Here is a 19,057-nt window from a genome sequence, read left to right on the forward strand (position 1 = left end):
TTGTGAATATCTGCTAAGGTTTAAAGTTTCGGAGGCTGGGTGTAGATATTTAAAAAATGCTGGGTTGGGACCAAAGCATTTCCTTCAGTACAGCTGGGATTTCAATATTCTCTGACTGTTCTTTCTTTGCATTGTGTAAAATCTTTGTGTATACTACAGTGCACAAACAATGAAAACTTGAGGATTTTTAATCTTTCGATGTCACAGTGGACCCTAGTCATGATTATATATTACACAGGGGCCCTGTGCCTATAGAATTACGGTGGCTGTTACTAGAGAGCAACTGAATTTAATGAAATAAGGTGTCCGTCTTAAAGCCCCGAGTTAACGGGGGGGAAAAAAAGGATGGCAACTGTAAACAGCCCGAAGTTTCTTGGATCAGAGTGGGCAGCTATACAAAGTTCTGAGTTTACTGAAGGTGGCTGAAAATAATCTCTCTCTCTCTCTCGCTCTCTCTCTCTCTCTCTCTCTCTCTCTCTCTCTCTCTCTCTCTCTCTCTCTCTCTCTCTCTCTCTCGCGCTCTCTCTCTCTCTCTCGCTCTCTCTCTCGCTCTCTCTCTCTCGCGCTCTCTCTCTCTCGCGCTCTCTCTCTCGCGCTCTCTCTCTCTCTCTCGCTCTCTCTCTCGCTCTCTCTCTCTTGCGCTCTCTCTCTCTCGCGCTCTCTCTCTCTCTCGCTCTCTCTCTCTCGCTCTCTCTCTCGCTCTCTCTCTCTCGCTCTCTCTCTCTCGCTCTCTCTCTCTCTCTCTCTCTCTCTCTCTCTCTCTCTCTCTCTCTCTCTCTCTCTCTCTCTCGCTTCCCCTGCAGGAGAGGAAGTGCGGGCAGAGCATTTCATGGAGGAGCTCAACAATGGCGTGAAGCTGTGCCAGTTGGTGGGTGTGCTTCAGAGAAAAGTGGCCCAGAGCTGTCACTCAGACCATTGGGAGGTGAGTACCGGGGGGGGGGGGGGGCCCGGTTTCATCCCATGTGCTGCTCCTCGCAGACTGCGGCTTCTGCAGTCACTTCTGGCTTGTCAAGGGTGCAGAGTGGTTGGAGGTTTAAAAACCTTGGTGTGGTGCTGCAGGGTTGTATCCTTGAGCAAGATGCCTATGCTGACTTGCCTCAGTCAGGGTCCGGCTGTATATGTTGATAATATCAGAACTGAAAGCTATTTAAGGCATCCTGCATACGTACATCTGCAAAGCAAATAGATAATGGCAGTTAGCGCGAGTTTTATGAGCACAGAACATTGAAAGCTGCAGGTGTACAGGATCATATAGCAAAGATTTTAAAACACTATCTCTTCGCTGGATATCCCTAGTGACAGTAAAATGCCTTTCATCTGACATTACCCCATATTTGCTGGACTCAGGGCCATACACACATGCCCACTGCTCACTCCAGTTTCTTGTTTCCCTGTAGTGTTTCCCCATGCAGAGAGTAACCTGCAAAAAAGACGCCTCCCCCGGCTCCTTCTTTGCCCGTGACAACACCGCCAACTTCCTGCGCTGGTGCCGGCACTTGGGCGTGGATGAGACCTACCTGTTTGAGTCGGAGGGTTTGGGTGAGGATTTTAAAAGTGCCTCGGTTTCACACCTTTGATGACTCTAGGCAGCAGTATGGCTTAGTGCTAAGGAGAAGGGCTCATAACCAAAGACTTGCTGGTTCAATTCCCCACTGGGGCACTGTTGTACCTTTGGGCAAGGTACTCAACCCACAATTGCTTCAGTAAAATCCAGCTCTATAAAGGGATGAAGGTATAACCTATGTAAATCACTCTGGATAAGAGTGTCTGCAAAATAATAATGTAATATAATGTAACACTGTGGAAATGGCAGTCAGTCATGCTGCAGAGGACCCATGTGCTACCTTATAGTTTTAGCCAGCTTTGCATGTCATGAACCACTTCCACCCAATCCTTACTCTCTTGTGATTGGTCTTTGTGACTTCTCCTGGCTAGCCACTAATGAGCATGTGATTTTATCAAGAGGAATGGCTATACACTTCCGTTGCAGCTAGCCACTGGCATGGCATCACAAAAGCTTGTGCTATTTGTTTGCAAAGGAGGTTTTCTCAGACATCTGGTAATTACAGAGATGAAGCATCTTGCTTGAATTTAACTGAAAGTTTATGATAGAATCTGGGATGGGATCATTCACACCATGCTTTCACTAACCAAATTCGCCCACACAGAAATTTATTTGTATTATGTAATGTTTTTTTAATGTAATTTTCCTATTTTTTTCTCCTCAGTGTTACACAAGGAACCCAGGCAAGTGTGCCTTTGCCTGCTTGAGATTGGGAGGGTTGTGTCCAAGTAAGTCCCGCTCCTGGGTTTAAAAACGAACAAAAAAAAAGACGCAGCCGGGGAGTGGGGGGGTGGGGGTGATCCTAATCAGAGATTCATATGCAACCTCCTGTGTCTGATACTGTATCACGGTCACTTTATTGCAGAGTTCTGGGATGCAGTGTTGACTACTGTTGGGTGTTATTTAGGCATGCTGTGTTGAGGAGCAAATGCTCAGTGTTCATTTGCAGTGTTAACTGTCTCACCTTGACATGTTCATCTGTACCATTACTGCTCTGTTCTTAATGTGATCAGTAGCAGCTTTAACACTCTGTCCTCTGTGGATTCAGGTTTGGGGTGGAACCTCCTGCTCTGGTGAAGCTGGAGAAGGAGATTGAGCTGGAGGAGACCCTCCTGTTGAACAGCAGCCCCGCCCCAGCTGTGAAGACCTTCACTGTATGCTGTCAACATGGAGGCCTTTACCAGGCGGTACGCACAGCCAGCCCACCTCCCCCACCCTCCAGCCACATACGAGAGAAGACAGAGGGGTCCTGTGACTCCGTTTTGGCCTACAGGCTACAAGATGTTTAACAGGCACAAACACTTTCAGCGTGTATGTGTGAGCTGATTGTATCTGATCGCCCTAAATTCAGTCAGAGAGAGAAATAAGTCTTTGTTATCACAAGACTTGCCCTACACAAAACGTTAAACAGGTTAAGAATGGTTTAGCTCCGAGTGGCAATTGCAAATAGCAACTATTGTTGGTCTGAAATAGAGAAAATGTATTGGTAAGGATAAGGTATACAAGGTTCTTTGATAAAATAAAAGGCGGGGAAAAATCTGGAAGAATTTATGAATCAGCTTCTTGAGGGCTGTTAAGTTTAGGTAAATTAACATATGGAATTCGAGCTGTATGTGCACATGTTCCTTGTCTGCCTCAGTCAGGTCAGTGAACTGCGGAGGATGTTTAGCCTGGGATATAAGGTCAGCTCCCAGTTTCAGTTAACCCAATTTCCCAGGAGTCACACAGAAAACATAAGGACGTAGCGTGGGAACGTCAGTATGAGCGATATGACGGGGAAAGCCTAGGTATTCATGAGCCACTTGTCACAGATTTGCAGATGGATTTCATTACTATATGACTTCCTTGTGCTCAATGAAAGTTAAGGTAGACACATTTTTGTTCTGGTGCAACAATGCATTTTTAAATGTCACACCCTTACAGTTTATGTAAAATTAAGTTATGACATCTGCAAACATTCCCATTCATGTATTCTCAAAATAAATTACGTTTGGTGAATGTCACGACTGAATTTAGGCTTGCAGGTCACCCTGAGGTGACAGACTGCCAAATTTCCATGTCCTTGCGCTGCCATTAAATTAGCTTGATTTAAAGTCATTAATGGGTAATCTTTGGAGGCTCTTCTGAATCCCGGATGCAGGTCAGCCAAACGGAAACTTAAGAGGAAACAGACGGAAGCTTCCGCCGCAATGCCCTGTATATAGGCTGTGTACTGTACCGGCATACAGACAAAACTTCTATGGGGAAGAGAGGCCACTTAGAGCTCCAAACTTGACTCACATTGCCCAGCCTGTTGTGTAAACAGTCAGATTTGTTGTTTTATTATTTGATCGTGTTTTCTTACTTGTGTGGTGTTGGTTGAGCCCGGGTTTTTGTCTTTTCTGTTATCAGCTCGTGTGTTGTCGGTTCAGGGGGTGAGTGGTGTTTGTTCACTAGGTGTGTGTTGTTGGTTGAGATAGGTGTTGAGCTGAAGGTGATGGTGGATTTTATCCCCTTGTTTTCTTGGGGCAGGTGCAGGACATGGCACAGGACCCTCCCTGTAACTGTGCTAACAGGCTCTCCATAGAGTATCTTTCAGAGGGACGCTACAGACTGGGAGACAAGATCCTCTTCATCAGGGTGAGTCTTGTAACCGCTGTGTGTGTGCGCATGCATGTGTGCTCATGTATAAGTCTGTTCTACCAGTGCGTTCCTTTTAATGTGTCCATCTGTGTCTGTGTGTGGTTGTGTGCGAGTGTTGATCTGTGTCTGTATTGTGAGCGTTTTTACTGTGTGACTTCTGCAGTGTGTGTGCCTGTGTTTGACTATTCACTGCTAGTAGCCTTTTTTTTGGCATTTCTGTAGCTGTGCTTTAAAAGACACAGCCTTTCAAAGCTACCATTACCCTCCCCATCTAGTTCATTTTAGTTAAGTTAGTTCATTTTAATCACAGTGATGTGCATATCAGATCACATTTATAGAGAAATTCTAGAATGTAGTGTCGCTTGCCACATGTGATGTATAGGAAGCCAGTTGCATTTAATCTTTATGATCTTGGGAGCTGAGGAAAGTTTAACATGATTGCTGTTGTGAAGGAATCACAGGATTTAAACAGGGTAACATTTATTGGAATATGTTTTCATTTGTTTGAGTGGTTGCTAACCTACACATGCATGTTCAGTGCAGGACTTTTGTCATAAAGCCCCCCCTGCACTCTGTAAAATATGTTATTATTGTTTCTGCAAACTATTTTTAAATCATTCCCTGACTGCAAAAATCACAACTGTAACAGAAGACTATTGGATCTTTGTCTTTGTGCAATCACAGACCCTGTGTAAATTCTGTTGGAAAAAAGCTAGTGTCATTTCTTATTTTCTCATACAGCTACGATGCATGTTAATAACTTTTAACATTATCCCTGTAGCGGGTAATGACCTAAAGCCTATTTAAAAATCACCTGCTTTCCTCAGAGTCTTTGGGCAGCACTGCTGCCAACTAAGGTGTCGTCATGTCAGTCTGATTTTAGACCTTTGCCACTAATCTCTCGGTCACTAAAACAAATCTTCTTAGTAACAAGGCTCAAGGCTCGATTACATCACAAATTACACCCAGGACTGTTTGGCAACAGTGAATCAAAACAAAGGGCTGATGCTATAATCATGAAACATTCTGCTGACGACTTTGTGCCTGTGCCCAATAGGGTGAAGCTCATTAATGCATTAATGCACTGACCCTGGCCCAGTTCATTTTTCTCTCCAGCTGATGGTTGGATTTAACTACTAGTTATAGACAAGCTTTATGAAAATCTGGGAAACTGGGATATACAACTGAGATAAGTATACATGGACCAGTTTTAAATGTAGGGAGGATCATCTATCATTACTTATTTGTCCATTATTTCATGTTGAATGAGCTTTTGATTGCTCAGTCAGTACAGAAGGCATCATCCAGTTCACATTATATATGATGAGAAGTCTCTGTTACAGAGAAATAGAAATCTCACAGGACTATGCAGAATATGGAATCTGAAATAAACAGGTAAAGATTTATGGAGCCCAATGAGTATTTTTTCATCCCAGGACTAATCAACTCCATTAACCATGTTTGATTGAACAGCATTTGTCGAGGCTCTTGAAAAAACACACGATATTCTGTAGAACGGGGGGTCTTGACCAGTTAATTGAACAAATTAAACTTATTTGAAGCCACTGTCCTGAATTTGTTCATGGGGCAAAACTAAATTTATTCAATAAACAACTTCTTTTTTTGTTTGCCTAGCCCAGACACACTTCCCTTTGTACTATAATATACAGCAAATTAAGCCCTGAGACGTCAAATCTAATCAGTATTCAGTTAACAGCCCCGTGGAAACCTGATTAATGTGGGGCTCAGCGGGAACGGAAAGCTGGGTTTTGGTCTCTGACTCTGTTTCCCCTGCCTGTCTGCAGATGCTGCACGGGAAGCATGTGATGGTGCGTGTTGGGGGTGGCTGGGACACGCTCCAGGGCTTCCTCTTGAAGTACGACCCTGGCCGCGTACTGCAGTTCACAACCCTGGAACAGAAAATCCTGGCCTTCCAGAAGGGTCCGCAAGGGCCTGCCCTGGGCATCCCCCCCGCCCCCGGCCGGACCCCCCACCCCCCAGCCATGGATCCTCTGTCAGCCGTCGAATTATCAGCCGCCTCATCCAAACCCACCACCCCCTTGCCCGCCCCCGTGCAGACTGCCCCTCGAGGGCATGGCCCCTCCTCTGCCACCACCCCGTCCCTGCCCAGAAGCAATGCCGTGCCCAAAAAAGCCCTGCAGCTGAATTCTCAGTCCACCGTGGCCCCAAAAAAGGTCCTCCAGATGCCCCCTCGACCAAACACCTCACAGAGTGCTTCTGCCAAGAAGCCTCAGCCTCAGTCCCGGCCCCAGGGCCCCCCAGATCTTACCAAGACAGGTGGGACCCAGCGGAGGCCCCTGACGAGCCCTCCTGCCCCGTCCAAGGTCACAGCCTCTTCTCGAGGGACTCAGCCTCAGACTCGAAGCCCTGTTTCCTCTGAACCCTCCTGTAAATACCCCAAATCCTCTGCCGCCCCCAGGGCACAGCTCTCCTCCGCCAGCCGCCGCCCACCGCTGTCCGCCCCTGCGAGGGTAGCCTCTTCGTCCTCCTCCTCCTCCTCCTCCTCTGCTTCCTCTCAGAGGGTGGCGCAGAAGGGGAGCAGGCAAGACAGGCAGGCCGCCGCCCCTCTCCGCACCCGGGTCTCCCAGAGGCGCGCCGGGTCACCTGCCTCGCGGCTTAAGCTGGACACCCAGGGAGCCCGAGGTTTGCGCCCCACCCCCCAAGTGCCTGCCGCGGTTGGGGCGTCTGCACCCAGGGTGCGGGGTACAGCCACCGCAGGCGGGGCTGGACCTTCTGCCCGCACCAGAGTGCAGACCCCTTCCTTGCGGACTCAGACTCAGACGCCCCTGCCCAAATCCTCTGCCCTCCTCAGGAGCAAGGATGTGCCAGCCAAAACTCAACCCCCTGCCAGAGCTGTTCCAAAAACTGCCAAAACCTCACGGAACCTGCCTGGACCAGCTCCAGGGGCCCCCTGCTGCCCTCCACGCGCTGTCAAGGGGAGCCAGAGGACAGCTCCTGCCCCGCAAAGGGTAGAACAAAGACAACCACCTCCATCCTGCTCTTCAGCTCCTGGGAGAGGCATGCAGAAATCAGCCAGGGCCCCTGGCCCAGCTGTCAAAAAGCCCCCCTCCAACATAAAGGCCCCAGCCCCCGCAAACAAGAGCTTGCCTCGCTCCAAGAAAAACCCAGAGCTGACAAAAAAGCACGAGGACCCTTATTTTGAAATGAACAGCAAAAAGAAGCAGAAGAGCTGAGCTTGCTGTGGGCAGTCAAAAAAGTATGATGTCATGAGGGTCTGTAAGGTCGGCGGCCAAAGAATACAGTGTCCTCACAAAGACGCAAAATCCTGTTTAGTGAGACTCACTGCACACATTTAACTGGTGTCCCAAACAGATTATCTACTGACCAGCAGTGCGATGGGCAGAATGGAAAATGATACCCTTCCAGGTATAAATGAAGCACTTGACCTACACTGAAATGCATCATACTTCAGTGATTTCCAGAATTATATCCTTGCCCAGTACTATTTCCATGGTACCTAAGTGCTGTACCCCACTAAAGGGGTCTTTGTTTTGTGTGTTATGTACTTTTTTATGTTTTAATTTAACAATGAATTTGAGTTTTATTTAAAAGCTATTTTTAAAAGGTCAGTTTTTTTTTTAACACAATTTGAGCGCGCAGTGAACAGTTGCCACCTACAGACCATGATACGTGAGGTGTCGCCTCCTTCATTGTTAATTCTGTTGGTCTCGATATGTTTGGTTTTCATTGAAGAATGGGGATCAGTTATGCTTTTGCAACCAAACATTTTCAGTTTGCCCATTGATAATAGTTTGGTAAAATGATTTCTGAAGGGGAGTCTCCATACCTGTGGCTACATTTGACTTTCAGCACCATGATTTATCTGCATAAAGCATTTTACCCAAATAGGATGCATCCAGTTTTTTGTGTTTTTGGTCTTCATCATGTAAACCATGAAATGACAGAAAAACATACAGGAGGAGGCATGAATTTAAATATTAAAAAATGTTAATGTTTGCTCCTACTGGGGATGGGTTTAAACAGAAAAGATTGAATGAATTTTGGATTTTGCAAACCCAAAGGTTTCACATTTTTGCTAACAGAATTTTCAGATACAAGGTGACCACAATCTGGAGTGGTTTGGGTGTGTTTTAATCCATTAAAATTGACATTCTCTGGAATGTTTTAAAAGTACAATCACTACAACCAAAGGTAACTCTGGCGTCAACTGTAAATGATCAAAACTGGAAATGTTTTTGCAATACTGACATTAAGCATTCTGTTAACCTGTTTCATTTTAAATGTATTTATATTAATTTTCCACCTGTAGTATGGCTTGAAGATGGCAGGGTGAAGACAGCATTTCTGTAGTGATGGTGTGTTAAAAGGGATGTGTTTACATAGCTAGAATGTCAACTCTGTGCCTTACTATTAGAAAATGGCTGAAGAATGTTTCCTAAAGTTTTCCATTATGGTTCTATTTGCTCATTTTCGATATCTGATGCAGGTGTCATAAGTAATTATATGCATCTGGGTTTTTGTCTTCAGAGCAAACTGATAAACTTTAATACTACTGATTCTTGTCCAGTGCAGGTTTTAAGATAAAATCCCAGTAATTGGTCAAACAAACAACAAATAATTTTTTGTAAATATGCCCTGGTTTTGAATGATCTTTTCTCTGTGGTCAGCAAACTGTTTGTAGCTCTTTAAATTGTAATTGTTTTCTTTTTTGTGTTCTATTTTTATGTTGAATACACTGTCCTTGTTTGTGTTGTAGTGTATTTTTTTAACATCTGTCATTTTATTTTTCCAGCACTTTATGAAAGCCCTGAAATGTTTCTATTTGTGTAGTGATTGTATTATGGACCTTGTTGTGTCCAATCTACCCACTTCAAATAAAATTACAGATGGCATTGAGCATCTTTTTTCCCCACATTAATTATTTGTCAGAACTACAGGTATGAATAAAACGCAAACCTGAAGTACTGATTTTTCTGGTCATTTTACTGAAGACCAGCAAGGGGAGTTGGTGTCCTGTTTACAAGCAGTGACTCTGCCAGCTGCCTGTTGTTGATGGTTGTGCACACATACCTAAGAATTCACGGGGCTCCTGTAAAATCATATATTTTTCTGCTTTCATACGCACTAGTTTAACTGAGTACTACTGCACGTATGCTAAAACCTTTGATCGTACTAGATGTAAATGAAGCCTAGAGTGGTTTGGGTTTACAGGATATTGCCTGTTGACACAACAGAAGAAAAAGGTTAGCTATTTGCAATATGAAGGGGAAGCAGTTAAAAGACAAGGGACCATAGCAATCATAACTATTTTCCTTAGTCTGATGCTATATTTCACTTCTCTTTCACTAACGAGTGCTCAGATTGGTGCAAGGTACAGCATCCTGTGGCAAGCTGCAAACTCACCAGAGAGCAGATTTGAAACAGACCTGGGTTCCATAAATGTTAAGGGGGCAAATGTCTGATCACCTTTAAATTGTAAAATGACAAACAAGTTACCTCAAGTATGAAATTCTGTTTAATGAGAAATGCCTTTAACTTAACTTTCTTTAGCAACTTTATTTTTAATATCATTGATATTAGGATGTGATTAGATATTTCAGCAGGAAGAGCATTCCCTTAAGAGGCCAATGTATTGGAATTTAATATTGTCAAAAAATGGGAAAGGCATGGAATTATCATTCACATTTTGAATCCCCCAATAAAGCACTAAAAATTCAGGTTTTACAAAAATTTTGCCAATGCCCTCCTCTCTACATCCTTGGAGAGTGAGAACAAATGCAACTGTTTTGTTACTGATTCATAATTACTTTTCAATGATTTTTGATTTTTGATTTTCAATGATAAATTGGAGTTATTTTGTAATTATGTGATTTGAATGAGTCTCTAAACCCCAAAAAAGGAAAGTTTGTCTGCTATAAAGTATAGTGAACAAATTTGGGGTCTGTCATCTGATTTTTGTGCTTTTTGTGTGTTGCGAAACTAATCTTTTAATTTATCTGAATCTGTATTTTATCCTTTGCTGAAATATTGCATGAAGTGATCAACGTACGCCATCTTGTGGAGACAATGTGCGGAACAATTTAACTGATTATTTGGGTTTTTCACTTAGAAGATGCTCTTAGTTACAAGGTTAATATGTAATTTTCTTGGGATTTATTCAAAATATACAGGGCATTAAATATATATCAAAAACACACAACACATACGTACATATTTAGTTGCGTGCTTTTTTATTCGGCTGTTAATTAATGAGTGTTATTCGATTAATTTTAATTTAAATTTAATCCAGAGTGACAAAACTGATATGCAAAATGGGATTCATCCAATATGCAAATAAAATCAGTTGCATATAAAAAACACACATAAGCACACTTACAGCTGCATACACAGCGCATAATCCTACGTATATCTAATATACCATTGACTCGCCAGATGGTATGTACTGATGATTGGTTAGTTTACTTGGTAGATGCTTTTATTAATCTTGAGTGACCAATCTAATATGTAAATTTATAGTAATATATCTAAAATGTTCATTATACTAATTATTCATCAAAAACATTTCACGCAAGTTCACGTATTGTGAGATACACACGCAATGCATCTATTCACATACAATGCACCATTTTGTCCACCAGATGGCGCCATTTGACGGTTTTGGTTTTGGACACGTACGTGCGTAATGCACAGCGCCATCTTGTGGACACAGTGTGTGGAACAATGCTTTTTTAATTATTTGAAATCTAAAATGAATGTGGTACTGGCTGCTATTAATTTACTTGGTAGATGCTTTTATTAATCTTGAGTGACCAATCTAATATGTAAATTTATAGTAATATATCTAAAATGTTCATTATACTAATTATTCATCAAAAACATATCACGCAAGTTCACGTATTGTTATATACACACGCAATGCATCTATTCACATACAGTGCACCATTTTGTCCACCAGATGGCGCCATTTGACAGTTTTGGTTTTGGACATGTACGCGCGTAATGCACAGCGCCATCTTGTGGACACAATGTGTGGAACAATGCTTTTTTAATTATTTGAAATCTGAAATGAATGAGGTACTGGCTGCTATTAATTTACTTAATAGATGCTGTATTCAATCTTGAGTGACCAATCTAATATGTACGGTTATAGGAATATATCTAAAATGTCCATTATACTAATTATTCATCAAAAACAACACGTAAGTATATGTATTGTTATACACAAGCAACGCATCTATTTACATCCAATACACCACGTTGTCCACCAGATGGCGCCATTTGACAGTTTTGGTTTTGGACACGTACGTGCGTAATGCACAGCGCCATCTTGTGGACACAATGTGTGGAACAATGCTTTTTTAATTATTTGAAATCTGAAATGAATGTGGTACTGGCTGCTATTAATTTACTTGGTAGATGCTTTTATTAATCTTGAGTGACCAATCTAATATGTAAATTTATAGTAATATATCTAAAATGTTCATTATACTAATTATTCATCAAAAACATTTCACGCAAGTTCACGTATTGTTATATACACACGCAATGCATCTATTCACATACAGTGCACCATTTTGTCCACCAGATGGCGCCATTTGACGGTTTTGGTTTTGGACACGTACGTGCGTAATGCACAGCGCCATCTTGTGGACACAATGTGTGGAACAACGTTTTTTTAATTATTTGAAATCTGAAATGAATGAGGTACTGGCTGCTATTAATTTACTTAATAGATGCTGTATTCAATCTTGAGTGACCAATCTAATATGTACGGTTATAGGAATATATCTAAAATGTCCATTATACTAATTATTCATCAAAAACATATCACGCAAGTTCACGTATTGCTATATACACACGCAATGCATCTATTCACATACAGTGCACCATTTTGTCCACCAGATGGCGCCATTTGACAGTTTTGGTTTTGGACATGTACGCGCGTAATGCACAGCGCCATCTTGTGGACACAATGTGTGGAACAATGCTTTTTAATTATTTGAAATCTGAAATGGATGAGGTACTGGCTGCTATTAATTTACTTAATAGATGCTGTATTCAATCTTGAGTGACCAATCTAATATGTACGGTTATAGGAATATATCTAAAATGTCCATTATACTAATTATTCATCAAAAACAACACGTAAGTATATGTATTGTTATACACAAGCAACGCATCTATTTACATCCAATACACCACATTGTCCACCAGATGGCGCCATTTGACAGTTTTGGTTTTGGACACGTACGTGCGTAATGCACAGCGCCATCTTGTGGACACAATGTGTGGAACAACGTTTTTTTAATTATTTGAAATCTGAAATGAATGAGGTACTGGCTGCTATTAATTTACTTAATAGATGCTGTATTCAATCTTGAGTGACCAATCTAATATGTACGGTTATAGGAATATATCTAAAATGTCCATTATACTAATTACCCATCAAAAACATATCACGCAAGTTCACGTATTGCTATATACACACGCAATGCATCTATTCACATACAGTGCACCATTTTGTCCACCAGATGGCGCCATTTGACAGTTTTGGTTTTGGACATGTACGCGCGTAATGCACAGCGCCATCTTGTGGACACAATGTGTGGAACAATGCTTTTTAATTATTTGAAATCTGAAATGGATGAGGTACTGGCTGCTATTAATTTACTTAATAGATGCTGTATTCAATCTTGAGTGACCAATCTAATATGTACGGTTATAGGAATATATCTAAAATGTCCATTATACTAATTATTCATCAAAAACAACACGTAAGTATATGTATTGTTATACACAAGCAACGCATCTATTTACATCCAATACACCACGTTGTCCACCAGATGGCGCCATTTGACAGTTTTGGTTTTGGACACGTACGTGCGTAATGCACAGCGCCATCTTGTGGACACAATGTGTGGAACAATGCTTTTTTAATTATTTGAAATCTGAAATGAATGAGGTACTGGCTGCTATTAATTTACTTGGTAGATGCTGTATTCAATCTTGAGTGACCAATCTAATATGTACGGTTATAGGAATATATCTAAAATGTCCATTATACTAATTACCCATCAAAAACATATCATGTAAGTACATGTATTGTTATACACAAGCAACTCATCTATTTACATCCAATACACCACGTTGTCCACCAGATGGCGCCATTTGACAGTTTTGGACAAGTAAGCGCGTAACGCACAGCGCCATCTTGCGGACACAATGTGCAATGTGTGGAACAACGCTTTTTTAATTATTTGAAATCTGAAATGAATGAGGTACTGGCTGCTATTAATTAAAACAAAACTAACAGTCCGTCAGTTGTCCATCAAAAATACAAAACTTATGAACACATAGTTACGTACATAATGCAGATGTGCATGCAAAACACTGTTTTCTCCACCATATAGACTGTTGTTTACACCTGTCTATGCAACAACAGTGCCATCCGGCGCACACCACATACGTAATCGTATCCCCCCCCCCGCCAAATTTAAAATGAGAGACATATGGTAAGTTAATGACTGAAATACGTCTAAATTAGCCTTAAAAATTTGAAAACTTCTTGATGTTGGAGGTTGCTTTATATCGAGCGCACTCGTAATTCGAATTAATTAAGCAAATTTGACTAATGACATTAAATGTGTTACATCCTTAAAATTGCTTGCTAGAAATCGCTAAGCTCGTTAGCGAGTCTGCCTTATTTTCTTAATCGTACATGTAATCGTAGACCTGCCAGGATGGGTTCTTCAAAGTCCATAAATTCGCCAATACTGCAGGCTATAATAGACTACCGCCAATGAATAGATTTGTATGCAGAAGGTGGATTTTTTTCAGACAGACTGTATTAAACACCACTACTTTAATTGTACTAGCCATAGACGCATTGTTATGAAGTGTGTAGTTTACATGCTGCAGTACATTTGAAGTGTGAACACTGGTACGAATGGATGTTCAACTTGCACTAAGAAATCGTTAAAATGTAATTATTACATTTATTGAGTACCCTGTGGTAGTGCTGATGTAAAAATTAATTTCCATCGTTGTTTAATCACGTCTATAGACGTGTGTTCGTTGCCAGTTTGCAGATTAACGTTATTGCACTGACGAGGACAAGGCTAATTTCAATTTCCAGAATTTTTTTCTTTCGTGTGATGAAATGACTTATCTAAAGAGGATGGGCTAATGCTACGTAGTGTACAGTACGATTTTTTCGCGCTATGTCCCGACCAACTATGGTAATATTTTATTTCCAGTGTTAACCAAGTGTAGCGAATGTGTTGCGTATATGATTGCAAGCGAAAATATGGTATTGTTACTGATAATACAATCGTTTGATAATTTTGTGTTTTCAAACATGCGGTGACATTTTCAGAACCCCTTTCAATCAAATCAAATCGACAAAATTAATTTGGGAGCTTTATTGCCTGCTTGGCTCCTTTGATGCATATAGATTTTAAAAATTCGACTTTTAGCCTTATACTTGATAAATGCTAGGCTCTTGCAATTAGAGTTCAGAATGATGAATTCCGTGGTGTTTGGAGCACAAAATGCCCTGTAGGTTGTGTGTTTATTTTTACGTTTCTCATTTATACAGCTGGATATTTAATTAGGGCAGTTATGGGTGAAGGACATTGCTTGCCCAAGGGTACAAAAGCAGTGCCCCAGCGGGGAATCAAACCAGCAGCCTTTCAGTTACAAGTCCTGTGCCTTTCCACTATGCTACACTGCCATTCCGGTTATCACCAGAACAACCCTGCAGTCGAATGTTAAGGCTTCTTTGCCTGTGACTTGTGTATTCTAATGCAGAATTTCTTCTCTGCTTCACTCTCTTGGTGTTGTTACAGCTCAGAAGAGGATCTTTGCAAAAAGTGTGGGTTGAAAGCCTTCCCTCTGCATTTGGGTGAAAACAAAGTGTGATGTACAACTTCTACATTGTGTCGGACAAGAAGCTCATCCCTTGCCAGGCTGATGGGTCCTTTGGCGCATCAGATGAACTTTTCAAAGCTAAAAGGTACAAAGGGGCCTGCCTGTGTGATATACTTCAGTGAAATTTCAGGCAAAGAGGCAGTTCTTTACATTTTTTGCAGGCTGATGAACAGCTTACTGATGAAGTGACAATACGTTATTATCATTTAGTAGATGCTCTTATCCAGAATGACTTACGTTGGTTACAGTTATTTACAATGTTCTGCATTTATACCACTGGATATTTTCCGGAGCAATTGTGGGTTAAGTACCTTGCCCAAGGGTACAGCAGCAGTGCCCCAGTGGGGAATTGAACCTGCACCCTTTTGGTTATGAGTCTTCCTTAACCACTATGCTACACTGCCATTACATGATGCTGTTATCATTTGGTTTTGAAAGTGTTTTAAAAAACATGGTCTTTTTCATGAGACAGACTGGCTCCTGCTTTGGCATCTGTTCCCATGCGGAAGACAGTCTTGACCTCTGGGTCTGCTTTGGGAAAGACCTCAACTCCAGCCCCAGCCCAGGACTGTAGGTTTTGAGCTATCTGCTCTGGCATGGCCGGGCCAGGGTATCTTCAGACGTGCGGGCAGACGATTTGGAAAAGGATTGTTTGGGGCGGTGTTCCACAACAAACACTTTTTGGTAGTGATAATCATTCTCTGGTATGTGTGGATCCATATAAGCATAGAAAGAAGTGTTAAAATGAACTGTGTCAGTTGACTTAACACTGGCTAATGAAAGGCTTTTGCATATCATTTTCTGAAATTTAAAGAGAAGCTTTATTTCCCCTTTTTGTGCAGCCATATTTTAAGCTTCCTCCACAGCACTGTTGACATTTGGGGAGTCATTACATCTAGTTGTTGGTGACAGTCTTAGTTAAACATGAATTGACATGGTCAGCAACGCTGTAGCTATGGAGAATCAGATGTATTCCATTTATCAATCTTTCAGGTTTCCAGTACGCTATTGCCTTAACATGTTATAAATGATACTAGACAAAGTCATGTTATTTGAAATCATGCAGGAAAGATTGGGGAGTATTGTTTGTAATAATGCTTCTTTCATGTTTGTAAAATCATTTTGGTATATTACCCTGTGGTAATAATAATACTTTTAGGAGGAGTTATTTTTGTAAATGTGTAAGTACTGACATAAGAAGACAACATGATTCAGACTTGTGATGGGGAAAGTTTCTAAGATGCAATTATTTTTGGCATAGAAACATCTTTAATGTCAGTTCTGCAAATATGGTTTTGCTGTGTGAATGTGAATGTTCCCAAGATGACCTTTGTTTCTTCTGAAAAAAAGAGTTTTTGCTATTGTTGCATTGTTGGACTGTTATGTAGCTACTTTGTATTTTAGATGCTTGACAATATGATAGCTAACAGCACAGGTAGGAACTTAGTGAGCAAGCTTAAGGCCAGGTTTTAATCTGCCACGTTGTTATTGTTTAAAATAGATTTTGGCTCTGAAAGTGAGGAAAAGTATTTTAGAAATGTAACATTTAACATTGAAATTTGAAATTCAAAAGAATAGGACCAGACAAGTCGACAAATATATATATCTATATATATATACATATATATATATCTATCTATAATTTCTTTTTTTTAATCTGCTTTCATGAACCAGGTTTTAAAAATCAATCCGTATGATAATTTTTCAGTTATCCAAACCAGGAAGTGAACGACCCATGCAAAATGTGTGTTTTTTTCCCCATAGTACTTCCAATGTGTCTGAGTGCGGAGGGAGGGGTTCAAAAGTCACCAATTAAATTTGCGTCTAGACATCAGGTGCCTTTTGCGCCATTCTTGATTGCAGTCGTGTGGTGTACAGGAAGAATTCGGTTGGGGTATGGCAGTTATTTTTCGCATTTTACTAAGTTTTTTGGTTTGGCAGGGTAGGATTATATTTATGGTTCACTGTAATAGTGCTTTGGTATTTATTATACGCTATGTTACGTTAGAATTGTATTTTTATTGTTGCTTAGTTCGATTAGGCTTATGTTATTTTATTAAGTTAGTCATTTATTCAATTTAACTATTTAATCTTATCCCTACGACAAAAAATGACAGAGCTTGGACAAACGAATCATTTCACGAAGGACATTTCCAAGGATTTTGACAAACCCACATGGAGTATACTAGTTAAAGCTGGATCATAGACAACGCAACCCATTTCAAACTGCATGAATAGGTTAGTAACACTTTGAAATGTTTTACCGTCTAAATTGCTTTCAGTGTGGGTTTTGGATTAACAATTTTAAACTACCCTACATACAAGTTTATGATCAAGTTTAAGCTTTAGTAAGGTTTAAACGTGAAAAAGAAGAAGGAAATTCTTGATAGAAAGTTATCGCATGTTTTCATGTCCCGAGATTAACGTTTGTAACGTGTGAAACAGTTGTTACAGATTAGTGTCTAGAATTTGAATTTAGTTTGCCATCAAAGTAACGGTAATATTTATGTGGAGTAATTTGTAGAAAAATTAACTTATGGCCGGAATTTCAAGATTATGCAGTGCTGTCAGTTTGCATTAGAGAGAAATTGCATTTATACATGTGTATAAAACAATAGGATTTCTACACTAAGGTATACTAAAATGCGTATCCAAGTAATCAGTTTTATGTTACAGTGATGTAGTAATTTCCGTTTTTAATTTGTAAATGAATGATATGCAATCGCGAAAACATAAATGGCGACGTAACGCACTCAAAGATGAATGTTTTGTGGATATGGAGTCTGATGAACATACAATTTATGAATAAAATGAGGTGAAATTATATGTAACGAACGGTTATAAGTAAGTTTTAGCATTGAGAAACAATTTTAATAATAATAATAATAATGAAGATTCATGACGTATTTATAACGATGATTGAAATTCAAATTTTAACGGTTGCAATGGGGGCGGGGCCAAATTCAATTAGGATGGGGGAACCCCTGCCCAGTCTCCCTGCGTTTTCCCGCCCTTTTACTCTTTTTTTTTTTTTTTTTTTTTTTTTAAAAAAAGTTAATTAATAGACTGAATTGATAGCATTGTGCCGTGTGCGATTGTGCTTGTTGCAGCCTTTGTAGCCTGCGTGAGAACAGACGGCTGACTCTTTTTTCCCCTCTCTCTTTCAGAAAGGAGCCCCAAGGAGCGCCAGAGACCAGGAGGGGGCGGAGGCGGAGCGGCAAGCCGCCCGGCGGGAGGAGCGGCTTTTCCCAGGTGATTACCGACGCCTTTCGTTCGCGCCTAGATGCTCCTCCCCCCCGGGCGCTCCCCGCTTTGCCGGCGTGCCCACCCCGAGTCTGTAAGTCGGTGCCAGCGCGAGGGCTGGCACGGGGAGCGCCAGGCAGGCCATCCGCTCTGGTTTCTCTTCATCACGTACAAATCTTTCGCCTTTTACTAAAGATTTCCGTGGAGAGGAACACAGGTGAGCCTGTGCTATTTTTGGAGTCCCTGCCTTTCGAGGCAGGGCAATTTGAGCTGTTGCAAAAAAAGAACTTCGGTCAGTCCTGCGAGTGTGTGTCGGGCGGAGTTATGCAAATGAAACGGTTGTCCAGCGGAGCGGTCAGCGGCCGCCGGGGCGTGCGTCCAGCGGCGCTCTCGAAGCGCCTCCGCGCGCGCCCCGCGCCCGAAGTTTCCGGCCGCCTGGCGGCGGCCGACGGTAGGTACCAGTTTGTGGTTATCGCTTCTCGGCCTTTTGGCTAAGATCAAGTGTAGTATCTGTTCTTATCAGTTTAATATCTGATACGTCCCCCATCGGGGGACCTTATATTAAACGCATTTTTGGCGCAGGGAGACGGAAGAGGGGCTCGCTCCGTCCGCTCCAAGCATCGACCCGGTATTGCAGTGCATCCGGGAACGGTGCACCTCCTCCTTTCGGGTAGTCAAAAAACAGAGCTTAAAAAC

The 19,057-nt window shown here is 41.5% G+C and overlaps 1 protein-coding gene and 2 non-coding genes across 3 annotated transcripts; all 3 read left to right on the forward strand.

The window, feature by feature from the left end:
* The first annotated feature begins 835 nt into the window (after positions 1-835).
* gas2l3 (growth arrest-specific 2 like 3) lies at positions 836-8,032 on the forward strand. Its single transcript, XM_036518067.1, has 6 exons — positions 836-922; positions 1,398-1,539; positions 2,229-2,292; positions 2,613-2,751; positions 4,076-4,183; positions 5,992-8,032. Exons 2-6 carry the CDS (start codon positions 1,407-1,409, stop codon positions 7,399-7,401), a joined length of 1,854 nt encoding a protein of 617 aa, XP_036373960.1. The 5' UTR covers positions 836-922; positions 1,398-1,406; the 3' UTR covers positions 7,402-8,032.
* A 10,474-nt stretch (positions 8,033-18,506) lies between these two features.
* Positions 18,507-18,623, forward strand: LOC118770778. Its single transcript, XR_005004572.1, has one exon. It is a non-coding gene; the product is annotated as a U5 spliceosomal RNA (small nuclear RNA).
* Positions 18,624-18,832: 209 nt separating this feature from the next.
* Positions 18,833-19,023, forward strand: LOC118770784. The gene has a single exon (XR_005004577.1). It is a non-coding gene; the product is annotated as a U2 spliceosomal RNA (small nuclear RNA).
* Positions 19,024-19,057: the final 34 nt, after the last annotated feature.

Source organism: Megalops cyprinoides, chromosome 23 (assembly GCF_013368585.1).
Source record: "Megalops cyprinoides isolate fMegCyp1 chromosome 23, fMegCyp1.pri, whole genome shotgun sequence".
NCBI lineage: Eukaryota > Metazoa > Chordata > Actinopteri > Elopiformes > Megalopidae > Megalops > Megalops cyprinoides.